We start from the raw sequence: 14,014 nt of genomic DNA on the forward strand, positions 1-14,014 counted from the left end.
ATGTTTACGATTTATAAATTCTTAGAGTTCACTGGGCAATCTGTGTCACCTTTGACATATTCTGAAGGTTCTAGACCAGAGCTTCTTGGCCTCTTGGCATTTTCTTTTCTTTTTTTTATTTTAAGATTTTATTTTTAAGTAATCTCCACACCCAACCTGGGAGCTCACAACCCCTAGATCAAGAGTCGCACACTCCACTGACGGAGCCAACCAGTCGCCCCTCTTGGCATTTTTTAAGACTGAGACTTTCCATGTTATAATAACATTCAGCAGCTCCTGCTGAGCCAAGGGCAATGTCATTCACAAGTACCCTTTTTTGGTGTCCTTAGCAGCCAGTGTATGTTGTTTGGGATTTTTTTTTTTTTTTTTTTTTTGGACATTGAGATAGATCACAAGTAAGCAGAGAGGCAAGCAGAAAGAGGGGGAAGCAGACTCCCCACTGAGCAGAGAGCTCGATGTGGGGCTCGATCCCAGGACCCTGCGATCATGACCTGAGTCAAAGGCAGAGGCTTAACCCACTGAGCCACCCAGGCATGTCCCTCTCCCCTTATTTTTAAGATTTTATTCATTTATGACAGAGAGACACAGTGAGAGAGAGATCACAAGCACAGGAGAGCCAGAGAGGGAGAAGCAGGCTTCCTGCCAAGCGGGGTTCAATCCCAGGACTTTGGGACCATGACCTGAGCCGAAGGTAGACACCTAATGACTGAAGCCACCCTGGCGCCCCTGTTGTTTGGGATCTTTTCAATTTTTCTTTTTCTTTTTCTTTTTTTTTTTTTAACTTTTTTGCCCTGGAAGATACCTTGTACTTCTTATGTAAAACCAAGTAAAGCAATTACTTATATTCTAATAATCACTGAGTTTTTTAATGAAACTGAAACAGATCATGCTTCATTTTGATTTAAATTCATTGAGCTACACACACAAGATTGCTGACAAAACATTTAACAGCTGGCTTCTTGCCAGGGAGTAAAAGCCTGGGTTTGTATTCCGATTGTCGCCAGCATCCAGCTAGCTCCGTGACGTCAGTGAACGTGGAGTTGAGAAGAGACATTTATCACGTATTTCTAGAAAACAGGTGGAGTAAGTGTAAGTAAACCCAGTCATCGTGGGAAGACTAATAAATAGGAAGCAGAGAGTTTTGATTATTTATTACTTTTGCTTATAATATAATTTAATCTTAATAGGGGCCGTGTTGAAAACTAGCTTGCAAAATTCCTGAAGATTTAATAATTGGCCCTTGTGAGCAGGTGCACACCACCGGCTCTGATTCATGTATAAAGTAAAGCACACGCCTTTTAAATATATACAGCTTGAATGTTTCTGTATATATCCATATACCTAACACCAAGATAAAGCATCTTCATTGAATCAGTAAGGCCCTCTCCTGCCACCACCCAGTGGGTAATCTGTTAATGTAGCCATCATTCTGACCTCTGTTAATCTTAGATTACTGTCATATTGCTCTAGTCACTTGAAAAGAGAATGCATTAGGGACACCAGAGTGGCTCAGTCAGTTAAGCCTCTGCCTTCAGCTCAGGTCATGATCCCAGAGTCCTGGGATCGAACTTCACATCAGGCTCCCTGCTCAGTGGGGAGCCTGCTTCTCCCTCGCTTCTCTGCTCATGGTCTCTTCTGGCTATCTGTCTCACTCCCTCAAATAAATAAATCTCAAAAAAAAAAAAAAAAAGAGAGAGAGAGAGAAAGAATGAGTTAAGAACTCTCTCTTGCTCCCTAGCCCCAGAAATCACCACTGTTTATGGCTTGTTGTGTATCCTTCTAGGTGTTTTTCTTTCATAAAATGTGTGTGTGTGTAGGGAGGAAGAGAAAGTTTCATAAATTGGATTACACTGCACATTATTCAGACACGGACTCATTTCACTTGTCATTGGAATGTAGTCCCTGAGGGCACGGATTTTTTTTTTTTTTTTTAAAGAGAGAGAGTGGGCGCATTGTGTGCACATGTGAGCAGGGGGAGAGGCAGGAGAGGGAAAGAGAGGGAATCTTAAATAAACTCTACATCCAGCACAGAGAGAGGTTTTGCTTGCTGTTATACCTCTTGTCTGCAACAGTGGCTGGCACACAGTCATATCACAGTAGAAGCTCAATAAATATTTGTTGAATGAATGAAGGAATATACCAGAGACATCTTCAACTGTCAGTGTTTGGAGAAATAATGCATTCTTCTTAAAGGCTGTGTGGCATGCGGTGATCTGTTTAAACACTCCTCTGTTGATGCACCTTCCTGCAAAAACAGTACAGGGAAATTCCTTCCATGGGTTTCGCCCACTTAAGAAGTTCTTCCCGCAGGAGAACATATCAATCACCCTTAGCTTCCAGATACCGGAAATCACTCTAGCCCATCCCATCCCGCAGAAAGGAACTGAATACAGGGAGAGCTCTGGTGTCCACTGCGCTTCCAAGAAAGGTTCCCAAAACATCTCAAAGTTGGTCGGTGAAAGGAACTTCTATTTCTGGCAAGTCTTTCTCTAAGGGCTTGCCTAGAACTACTGCTTCTGTCAAAACACAGCAGCCACTTTAGGCTCCTGCTACCACAGATGTGGTCCCGCCCAACCTGACAGTACCGTCCTCCCAGATTTGTTCAGGATTTCCTTCTTTTTAAGACTGATTAATATTCCATTGTGCATACAGACTGCGGTTTTTTTTAATCCCATTCATCTGTCCATGGACGGGTAGTTTGTTCTGAGCTCTTGGCTATTGTAATGCTGCCAGGAACATGGGCGTGCAAAACATCTCTTCTGGATTCTGTTTTCAGTTGTTTGGGGTATAGGCCCAGAAGTGGGACTACTGGGTGGTACAGGAGCTCTATTTTTAATTTTTTGAAGAACTTCCCTGCTATTTTCTATAGTGGATGCACCATTTTCCATTCTCGCCAGCGGTGCACAAAAATTCCAATTTTTCCACATTTTTGCTAACACTTGTCATTCTCTCTCTCTCTCATTTTTTAAAAATAATGACCCTCCGAACAAGTGTGAGGTGATATATCACTATGGTTTTGATTTGCACTTCCCCAATGATGAGTGATACTGAGCATGTTTCCATATATCTGTTGGCCGATAAAAATCCATGTTTTTACCCACCCCCTAGAATATACATAGAATTTTCCAGGAAGGTACTCACAAAGCTGATTAATAATGATTACGTCCCCCCCCACCCCCGGGGCACCTGGGTGGCTCAGTTGGCTAAGCATCTGCCTTCGGCTTAGGTCATGATCTCAGGGTCCTCAGATCAGAGCCCCAAGGCGGAGATGGGGGGGAAAAAAAATCCCTGCTCAGCAGGGAGTCAGTCTGCTTCTCCCTCTCCCGACCCCACCCCTCATCAAATGAATAAATACATTCTTTTTTAAAAAAAAATATTGATAAAATAAGTTGTTTTAAAAGCTAACACTGGTGATTCCTATGAGCTTGAGAACTGTTGCATGGACGCGTGCACACACACACCATGTTTACGTATCAGGTGTCACAAGCTCACCATGCTGGTGTGCCCTTTGGTTTTTTAGAGGCATTCAACGTACAGCAGTGTTCGGCCGGCCAGCAAAGGTGTGACTCAGCGTTTGGATCTTCCAGACCTTCCCCTCTCAGGTAATACCTTAAGGAGCAAACACTTTTGGGATGCCTGTGTGGTTCAGTTAGTTAAGGGTCTGCCTTCGGCTCAGGTCCTTATCCCAGAGTCCTGGGTCAAGCCCCACGTCCTTATAGGGCTCCTTGCTCAGCAGGGAGTCTGCTTCTCCCTCTCCCTCTGCTCCTCCCTCCTGCTTGTGCTCTCTCTGTCTTTCTTTCTGACAAATAAATGAATAAACTCTTAAAAAAAAAAAAAAAAAAACAGGGGCACCTGGGTGGCTCATTGGGTTAAGCCTCTGCCTTCAGCTCGGGTCATGATCTCAGGGTTCTGGGATCGAGCCTCGCATCAGGCTCTCTGCTCAGCGAGGAGCCTGCTTACCCATCTCTCTCTGCCTGCCTCTCTGCCTACTTGTGATCTCTCTCTCTCCCTCTGTCAAATACATAAATAAAATTTTTTAAAAATTAAATTTTTTTAAATTTTAAAAAACAGCAAATACGTTTGACCTCTTATTTTGTGAGGTTTGCTTTTCTTCTTTGCCTGAAACTGAGCTTAGAAAAATAGTTGATGGCATTTATTCCAAACAATTTAAGACTCTGTGTTCTGGATGTTAGATCCTACTTCCTGCCACTGTACTTCTCAGTGTGCATCTGTTCAGGAGAGATGTCTAGCTTTGGGGAGTTTTTTGTTTGTTTTTTTATGGAATCTCAAGAGAATATCTTAACCATCTTTAGAAGTAACTATTTTTAGAAAAAAAAATCTTATCTGATTCTGAAGGTCTCTTTGCTTCCACAATTCCTAAAATATGCCTTTTTCATGCTGTCTTTGCCTTTGAATGTGGCCCTCTTCCTGTTGTTACTCTGGTATTTTTTAAAATCCGGACCCTGCTGGTGACACCGTGGTTGGAATCCACAATCCTCCCTGTCGCTTTGTCACTCCCGTGCCTCGAGTGCTGGTGGCCAGTGTGAAGCTGCAGTTACAGAGCGGCGCACACAGGGTTGGGCTTGTCTCTTGGCCCCATCATTCTACCTCCCGGGGCTGTGGTTTCCTCATCTCTGTGTTGGAAATAGTGCTGTCTCCCTCAGAGGTTCACTCCAGGGGCTGAGTGAACGCAGCTGGCTGTGGGCTGAGCAGAATGGGTGACCTTGACCTTAGCTTCTGTTCCTTTCTGCTCAGTTCACCTGTGAGAGCAGACATTAGCAGAAGGGTAAGCTTGTCCCAAGTATATGCCTCAGAATTATATGTGTAGGACTCTGTGTCCTTACTGTAAAGCCACAGAAAAGATGAAAAGAACTCTAAACAAATTATTTACTGGTGCCTCTAGCAGGGCAAGAAAGCCAGAAATCCGGACTGCGTAGATAGAAAGCTCTGGGACCAGGGTGGGATTTTTTTCTGATTCTTTCTACCATGCTGCCTTCTGGTAACAAGGCAGGGGATTGCTCTGATCAGCAATGTCATAAAGAAGTGATAAAAGCTTATCATATGAGGACTTGGAGTCAGAATAATGACTCCGAGGAAGAAGGAAATGCTAGGGGTGCCTGGGTGGCTCAGTGGGTTAAGTCTCTGCCTTCAGCTCAGGTCATGATCTCAGGGTTCTGGGATCGAGCCCGGCATCAGGCTCTCTGCTCAGCGAGGAGCCTGCTTACCCATCTCTCTCTGCCTGCCTCTCTGCCTACTTGTGGTCTCTCTGTGTGTTAAATAAATAAAGAAGGAAATACTGTCTAAGGACAGGAGAATAAGAGGTAAAAAACAAACAAACAAAAAAACCAGAAAGGGTGAGTGAAGCCAGTAGAGCAGACTCTTTTTTCTGTGCAAACAAGTTCCCCCTTCCTAGAAATGGAAGGGAGGTCAAAACAGAATATTGGAAACCCGCCTGATTTGCATTCTCTACACTTGCTCTGTAGTGGAAAATCGGGGATAACTTGGTTACGGGCACAGTGATGTATTCCTAGGCAAGCTTATTTTTGTTTTGTTTTGTTTTGTTTTGTTTTTGTAATTGTGGCTAAAATACCCGTAACACAAAACATACCATTTTAACCATGTCTTTATGTACCACATGAGCTTTTGGTCACAATATTTGTGTCTTCTCTGTCCCTCCCACATTGCCTTTTGTGTGAAGAAGCCGTCATTTTAATTGACAAGCTAAATCTGGCGCTCAAACCCTAGTAGTTCTTGCCCCAAAGTAAACCATTCCTTGTCAGTGCCCCCCCCTTTGTCCCACCACACACCTGTCTACGCGGATGATTCTATTTACTGTACTAAAAAAGGGTTACGTGGTAAAAACGGCTTGCTCGGGTTAGCCTTGCCAGCTTTGAGGTCATCAGAAGCTGCCGAAAGGAGATTAATGCACTGTTTTTGTTGTTCTCTTTAGTGATGTAAGCACTGTTTTTCCTCTCCTCTTCCAAGCTCATTAGCCTCACTCCCCACTTTGCTACCCATAATTGGCAGCTCTTAGCCATACAAGCAATGTTTTCTTCCATGACTATTTACGGTGTCATAGGAGGCGACCGTGGGTTCAGCCTGGTCACAGAGGCCTGTCGTGTGGCATTGAGCAAACCACCCTTGTTCTCCGAGCTCCTGTTACTTTGTCAGTATAAACCAGATACTCTCAATGTTTTCTCCAGATCTGTGCTCTGGTGGTCCTTCAGGAAATACCATCCGGAGGATTCTGCCTGTTTCATTAACCTGTTTTAACTCCTAATAGAACAGCAGAAAAGGAGTCTTTAAAGAATTTATGTTTGCTTATTTTTAGCCAGCCAGACCCTAGGACTGGAATGGCTTTTTTTTCTTGTAAAATCGTTACCGTTCTTGGTACCCAGCTTTTTGCCTGCTGCCACCTGTGACTTGAAAATCCCACTGGGTATCTTCCAGCCAGCTCTCTCTCTCTCAGATGCCTGTCAGTTCAAACAAAGTGCTTTACTGGGAGCAGGGCTGGCTCTGACGGGGTAGGACCTGTGCCGAGGGTGTAGAAAGGCTTTGGTTCATGGCTCCAAGGGTGCCATCTTTAAATTCTTCATAATTTTTGAATGAGGGGCTAATTTGGCATTAGTCTCTGTGAATTATGTAGTCAGTCCTGCCTGGAGAATCCTTTCTAGAAAAGGCCATGTCCCGATGTGCGCTTTTTTTTACTTAACTCTATAAACTTAAATATATTATATATTTATACTTAGGAATCCAATGAGAATTCTGTTGTACTTGAGAAGAAGGTGTGGTGACCAGTCAAATTTCGCTTCTAGGTGAATTTTCTCTTCTAAGAATAGGTGACTATGTTGTTCTCCACACAGATCTTTTAAAGGGAAGGGGTGAGGACCTGAAACCGGACCCTTATCTCCGGAAGAGCCCCTCACTGGAGTCCCTGAGCAGACCCCCTTCTCTGGGCTTCGGGAACACGAGGCTGCTGAGTGCGTCCACTGGGGGCTTGAAACCGCAGAGCAAACTCAGGTATCACGTTTACACAGTGAGACCTCACTGGGTTGGTGGCCTTGTAATCTTCCTTCTGTTTCACCGCCTGTGGTCAGTTTACTTGTATGTGTATTTTTCCTTAATGAAAACAACCAGACACAAAACGTGCCTTCAGCATGGGAAGTGGGCCCTGGACAGCAGGACCGTGCAAAGTGAAATAGGGCCGTGAAACCAGAGTGGATGCAGACTCTTGGGGGGTCATTAGTTGGGTTAAGAAGTCTGGAAAGGGGGGGGCAGCATTTCTGCCAGGGGCCTGTGGGGGTTCCCGTGAGGAGCCCTGCACAACATTCAGGGAGCTGGGGGTGGTTTCCTTTGGTTAGACTGTCCTGGGGGCCTCATGAGGACCAGCCCTGGCAGACGCATCATCATCTCCTAGTATGGCCTGGGGAGGCAGACAGATGCTCAGATTATCACCGCTGGAAAGGGAGGTTGGGGTCACCTTGTGAATGGTCTCCATTGTCAAGGTTAGAGGTTTCTACTCTTTTTGGTAAAGCAGGGAGGAACCACTACTTTGTGGGATTCGTATTTGGATTTTGAGTAGTGGTACAGGAAACAGTGCATATGGGAAGGATTGGAGGGGCGCTTTGAAGTCAGCATCACAAGTACACTGGCAGTGATGGGAGGGGGAGGGCAGGGGAGAAAGAGAGGACAGAGACGGCCAGGGTGGCCACCAGAGGCCTGGCGTGGCTCCCGCCTCTGCCACCTCTCCCTGTTCAGTGTTCCTGCTCCCCCAGGCCCCGGCAAGCCTCCTCCAGCCACTTCCCCACCCTCGCCTCTCCCGAGGCTTCTCCACGTGAAGTCCATCTTCAAAAACAGGAAGAGCGTCCTGTGCCGACCTTCTCAGAAACCTCCCCTGACTTGTCATGCACCCTTCCACCCACGCTCCTCGTTTTGCTCCCTGCGTTCCCTGCGGCTCGGCACCCCCCCAGCTCACCCGCCACTTCAATTCTCAGCCTTTGCAGCTGACACGAGCTTCTGCGACCACTCACAAGGGCCCAGCCTGAATCATCTCCCTCCTGTCCTCTCACATTCCTGAGTGCTTCCCTTGCAAAGTCAAACCCTTCACAGGCTGCTGCTTGGGGAGTAACAGCTGCTTGACGGACATGCTAACTACCATTATGGGTATTGTAAAGGATTTTATGAAAGTCTGAATAAGTTCAGCTCTTGGCAGATCTTTGGGTGTAGTGTATATTTGGACCCAAATAGATGAAGTCATGCATTTCAGAGATTCAACTTAAAGCCTCAGATACTACATATTAGCCTTGTTTATGCACAGGAGATTTAAGTGATCAAAACTGCTTTTAAGGCCCAGAATTAGTGCTAGCCTGAAACTGCTCTTTTCTTTATGCCAGAAACACGTACAAAAAGGCTATGTGTATGTTAATATGCAATTTATATTATTACCCTTCATCATGAAAGATTAAATTAGTGATTAATGTGTTATTTTATTTTCATATTCACGTCATTGAGACAAACAAATGACAGGATAGAAATCACTTGTTTTGGTAGTTCTCATCCTATTATTATTAATTTGGAGGGAGTGTTGTATCTAGTTAACATTATTTTTTAAAGAAACCTGTTCTGGGGGCGCCTGGGAGGCTCAGTGGGTTAAAGCCTCTGCCTTCGGCTCAGGTCATGATCCCAGGGTCCTGGGATCGAGCCCCACATCGGGCTCTCTGCTCAGTGGGGAGCCTGCTTCCCTTCCTCTCTCTCTGGCTGCTTCTCTGCCTACTTGTTATCTCTGTCTGTCAAATGAATAAATAAAATCTTTAAAAAAAAAAAAAAAAGAAACCTGTTCTGTTAGTGTTGTGGTCATCCATGGATACAGAAGCTCTTTTCTAAACCTGCATTTCAGTCTTCCCTAGTTTGTCAGACCTAGAAATTAAGTTCTCAGCGATGAAGTAACAAACAGGCACAGTTACCATAACTTCATAGTTAACAGCGACCATATACCAAGGGAAACAGCCATCAAATTACACAAGAAAATTTTTAATGCAATATGACATTTTCTTAAAAATCTCTCTACCGGGCGCCTGGGTGGCTCAGTGGGTAAAGCCGCTGCCTTTGGCTCAGGTCATGATCTCGGGGTCCTGGGATCGAGCCCCGCATCGGGCTCTCTGCTCAGCAGGGGGCCTGCTTCCCTTCCTCTCTCTCTGCCTGCCTTTCTGCCTGCTTGTGATCTCTCTCTGTCAAATAAATAAATAAAATCTTTATAAAAAAAAAATCTCTCTACCTTAATTCAGGTGGCTGAGGTCCTCAATCATCCCATTACTCCTAGAAATATTTTTAAAGTATTTTTATTAAGGGGCACTTCGGTTTATTAAGGGGCTAGGTTAAGCTGCTGCCTTTGGCTCGGGTCATGATCCCAGAGTCCTTGGATGGACCCCCGTGTTGGGCTCCCTGCTCAGGGGGGAGTTGGCATCTCCCTCTGCCCCCTCTTTCCCCACTTGTGCTCGCTGTCTTGCTCTCAAATAAATAAAGAAAATATTTTTTTAAGTATTTTTATTAAGAGGGCGCCTGGGTGGCTTATTGGGTTAAAGCCTCTGCCTTAGGCTCAGGTCATGATCCGAGTGTCCTGGGATTGAGCCCCACATCGGGCTCTCTGCTCAGCAAGGAGCCTGCTTCCCCTTCCAATCTCTCTCTGCCTACTTGTGATCTCGGTCTGTCAAATAAATAAATAAAATCTTTTTTTAAAAAGTATTTTTATTAAGTATCAGAATGTTACAAAACAGTAACAATAAAATGCGTATAAGGTATAAAGAACAACAATGCTGCTGGATATCGACCTTCCAGTTTGAGGAAAATAAAGTTATTATTACCGTTGAAATCTCCTGGCAGCCCCCCCTTCTCTGCCCCACTCCAGGGCCACCACTGTCTCTGACTATGGTATATGTCATCCTTTGCTTTTCTTTCCCAGTTCTCACAGTGGATGCTTGTATCCCCAAACAATATCAACAATATGTTACTAAGTTTAAAATTTTGTATACATGGACACATGTTGTGTTTTGTTTGTTTTTTCAAAATTGTTCCTGCTGTTCAAGTTACTGCATACATCTGTAATTCATCAGTTTTTATTGCTGTACAGTGTTCCATTGTAGGAATATACCGCTGTTCTCCCATTTTCCTGAGGATGTACATTTGATTGTTTTCAGTTTTTTAGTATAAAAAGTGCTACTATGAGCATTTTTGCATATGTGCTCTGATGATATACACATCTAGGGGTGAATCCTATATCATGGGCTTTGAATTGGACAGGTCCACTCGTGTGTGGATTTCTTTCTGATAAGTACAATACAGTATTATATATTTATTTTCTCCTTTCTATCATTTTCTTACTATGTTCTTTCTCTAGCTTCCTTTATTGTAGGACTGTAGTGTACAATATATATAACCTAAAAAATGTGTGCTCATGACTGTATGTTATCAATAAGGCTTCCTGTCCCCAGTGGGCTATTCGTGGTTAAGTTCAGGGGAAATCAAAAGTCGTGCGTGGGTTTTCAGCTGCGTGTGGGGCCAGCACCTCTATTCCCCATGCTGTTCGGGGGGTGCACTTGCTCATAAATTGCCTATTAACAGTAAATGTTCCAGAGATACATCAGCTGTTTCGTTCCTGCTCTCCTTCCTGCTGTTCCATCGCTGGGGGAATCTAATTCTCGGTTTACAGTAGTCATTGTGGAAGACGCTGTGTGGTCTTAAATCCCTTGGTAGTATATGAATAATCTTAGGTAGCATAAAGATTAACAGATGTCTACGGCAAACTGAGAATTAGAATGCTGTTGTGGATTAATTAGTAAAATCATTTCCTTTGACTAAGCAGGTGCTCAGGATTGAGTTGACGTAGCACACACTGAGGATGGCCCCCTTTGGAGTGTGCAAAGACCCTGTTTGAGTCATTTTTACTGATGATCACCTGGTATATCCTTATCAGCACCAGCCAATCTGGTGTTTTTCAATGCCCTTTCAGTCCTCCTTTTTATTTTTTTTTAAAGATTTTATTTATTTATTTGACAGAGAGAAATCACAAGTAGATTGAGAGGCAGGCAGAGAGAGAGAGGGAAGCAGGCTCCCCGCTGAGCAGAGAGCCCAATGCGGGACTCGATCCCAGGACCCTAAGATCATGACCTGAGCCGAAGGCAGTGGCTTAACCCTCTGAGCCACCCAGGTGCCCCCAGTCTTCCTTTTATATGTTATGTAGATAAGGTGAAGTCTTGAAGCTTGTGGAGTGTTTTTTTTCTATAGCGTCTTCAGTTAAAATGGCACTGTACTTAAGTCAGTTGAGGGCTAGGTGGACAGAGCCAACAGATAGATTTAAAAAAACAAAAACAAAAACAAAACCAGCCTCTTTCCAGACTTCTGATAGCTAAGAAGTACAAATTAATTTTTCTTTCGTATCGTGACACATAGTAAAATGCACTATTAATGCAACCGATTTGGTTGTTTCTCTTGAGTCTCCCTGGGCTAACCTAGACTTTGGCTTTTCTAATCTAGTTATTTGTCTCATATGTACTTGAGGCTTCTAAACATTAGCATCTTCTCTTTACTCTGTGCTCTTCTTTCTAACCAGCGTGGAAAGAAGAGACCCGCTGGCTGCCTTGGCCCGGGAATATGGTGGCTCCAAGCGTAACGCTCTCCTGAAATGGTGCCAGAAGAAGACAGAAGGCTACGAGGTGAGTGACAGCGTCGGCCAGCCTCCATCCAGCTCTGGGCAGCAGCAATCCTGGGCCCATATTTGTCCTGTGCATGTATATGCTTGGCATCTAATTGTTGCCCTTCTGTTCTCCTAGGGAAGGCCACAGTGGTGGTAGGGCTTACTGTGGTGCCAAATGGGACTGAGAGCCAGTCCACCCAACAAGCCGTGGACCTCAGTGGAGGTCTGCGTCTCCTGCAGAAGGGCCACCTTTTTCTTTACTCAGAGGAGATGTAGTCTCCACAAGCAATGGGCCCAACAGGCTGCCTCAGTCCAGGGAAGACAGCCTTGGCTGAAGCACCTTTCCAAAGAGGGTGCCTCCCTCTGATTGACACAAAGGCCCCATTTTTTCTGTTACTTTAGAGCTGTTTGCGTTTAAAGTTTCAGTTTATCAAGACAGTATTTGTCTTCTGGGAAGGTTACACGAGGAAGTAATGCTTGATAGAAGTGTAAGCTTTGTTATTATGAAATATCATATACAAAGTTAAAAATTTACCAAATAGCAGGTACAGTTTCATGGGCCATTATGACGCGAAAACCCAGGCCGTCACTACTCCCTTCCAGAAACAGAGCATTGTCAATTCCCCCAAACCTTTTGTGTGACTTTCTGATCCTAGCCCTTCCCCACTCCCAAAGGCAAGTGCTGTCCTCAGGTCTTTTCCTCATGGTTTTCTGCAAAAAGAAGGCATCCCTAAATGCTGTATTAGTTTTGCCTGCACTTGAACTTTACATAAATGCAATCAAAACCTGTCATACCTGCATCCAGCTCTTACCCTACGATACGAAGTCATCAAGGCTTCTCTGGTTTGTTCATTTTCTTCACCCTTTGGAACCTGTTGTGGGATCACACACATTATTTATCTGCCCCTTCCCCTCTTGCTGGATGGATGAGTTATTTCCAGTTCAGGGCTGTCGTTACGTGGTGCTGGTGCGTTCTCGTGCATTTCTCTCGGAACACAGGTGCGCTCATTCTTTCTGGATCTACACCTAGAAGTGAAATTACTGGACCATTGGGTGTGCCCATATTGTGCCAAACAGATTTCTGAAACAGTTGTGTGGTTTGCTTCCCCCCGCCCCGCCCTCAGCAAGAGAGGCGAGATCGTTTCTCTGCATTTTCACCGACAACACCAGTCTTATTACTCCCAGTCTTTGCATAAGTGTGTAGTGACATCTCTTTGTGCTTGGGACTTGTACGTCCCTGCTGGCCAATGAGGCCAAGGACTTTTCCACATGCTAAGTGGGTGACATCAGGGTAATCTCTTTGAGGATGTGCTCTGTAGGTCTCTTGCCTGTCTTAAAATCAGATTGTCAGGGTGCCTGGGTGGCTCAGTGGGTTAAGTCTCTGCCTTGGGCTCGGATCATGATCTCAGAGTCCTGGGATCGAGCCCTGCATTGGACTCTCTGCTTAGCGGGGAGCCTGCTTCCCCCTCTCTCTGCCTGCCTCTCTGCCTACTTGTGATCTCTCTCTCCCTCTGTCAAATAAATAAATAAAACCTTTTTAAAAAAATAAAACCTTGGGACGCCTGGGTGGCTCAGTTGGTTAAGCGGCTGCCTTCAGCTCAGCTCATGATCCCAGCGTCCTGGGATCGAGTCCCACATCGGGCTCCTTGCTTGGCAGGGAGCCTGCTTCTCCCTCTGCCTCTGCCTGCCACTCTGTCTGCCTGTGCTTGCTCTCGCTTCTCTCTCTATGACAAATAAATAAATAAAATCTTTAAAAAAAAATTAAAAAGAAAAAAAACCTTTTAAAAAAAAGGTAGAATAAAATCAGATTGTCTCTCTTTCTCTGGTTGCTTTTGGGAGCTCTTAAGATATTCTAGACATCCATCCTTTGTCAAATAGAGGTATTGCAAATGTCTGCTCCCACAGTGGCTTGAATTTTTGCTTTTTTGTTGAACGAAGTCTTTCATTTTAATGACGTCTCATTTATCCATCTTTTCCCAGTGGCTAGTGCTTTCTGCGTCCTATTTCAGAAATCTTTGTCTGTTCCAAGGACACAAAAATATTCTCCAGTGTTTTCTTCTGTAAGTTGGATTGTGTTCCCTTTCCCATTAAATAGCAACCCTCTTTAAAAATGCCATCTCCAGGGCACCTGACTAGCTCAGTCAGTAGAGCATGTGACTCTCGATCAAGGGGTCATGACTTTGAGCCCCACTTTGGGTGCAGAGATGACTTAAATAAATAAATAAATGTTAAGTAATCAAAATAAACTTGTCCTCTCCTCCCTTCTCTCCACGCAGGCCCTGCTTTCCCACACCTTTGCCCAACTTTGCTAAAAATTCTGAAGAT

General features: G+C 44.6%; 1 protein-coding gene across 5 annotated transcripts in view; it reads left to right on the top strand.

The window, feature by feature from the left end:
- Positions 1-14,014, top strand: part of SPECC1 (sperm antigen with calponin homology and coiled-coil domains 1) — a 280,001-nt gene that overhangs the window by 202,790 nt on the left and 63,197 nt on the right. For all 5 annotated transcript variants that reach the window (XR_009347798.1, XM_059147399.1, XM_059147398.1 and 2 more), the window contains 3 exons: positions 3,521-3,602; positions 6,864-7,020; positions 11,606-11,708. Coding sequence is in view for 4 of the 5 variants with exons in the window: in XM_059147399.1 (XP_059003382.1) it covers positions 3,521-3,602; positions 6,864-7,020; positions 11,606-11,708 (342 nt within the window). In the remaining variant the exon portion in view is untranslated. The remainder of the gene's footprint in view (positions 1-3,520; positions 3,603-6,863; positions 7,021-11,605; positions 11,709-14,014) is intronic.

The sequence above is a fragment of the Mustela lutreola genome, chromosome 15, assembly GCF_030435805.1.
Source record: "Mustela lutreola isolate mMusLut2 chromosome 15, mMusLut2.pri, whole genome shotgun sequence".
Lineage (NCBI taxonomy): Eukaryota > Metazoa > Chordata > Mammalia > Carnivora > Mustelidae > Mustela > Mustela lutreola.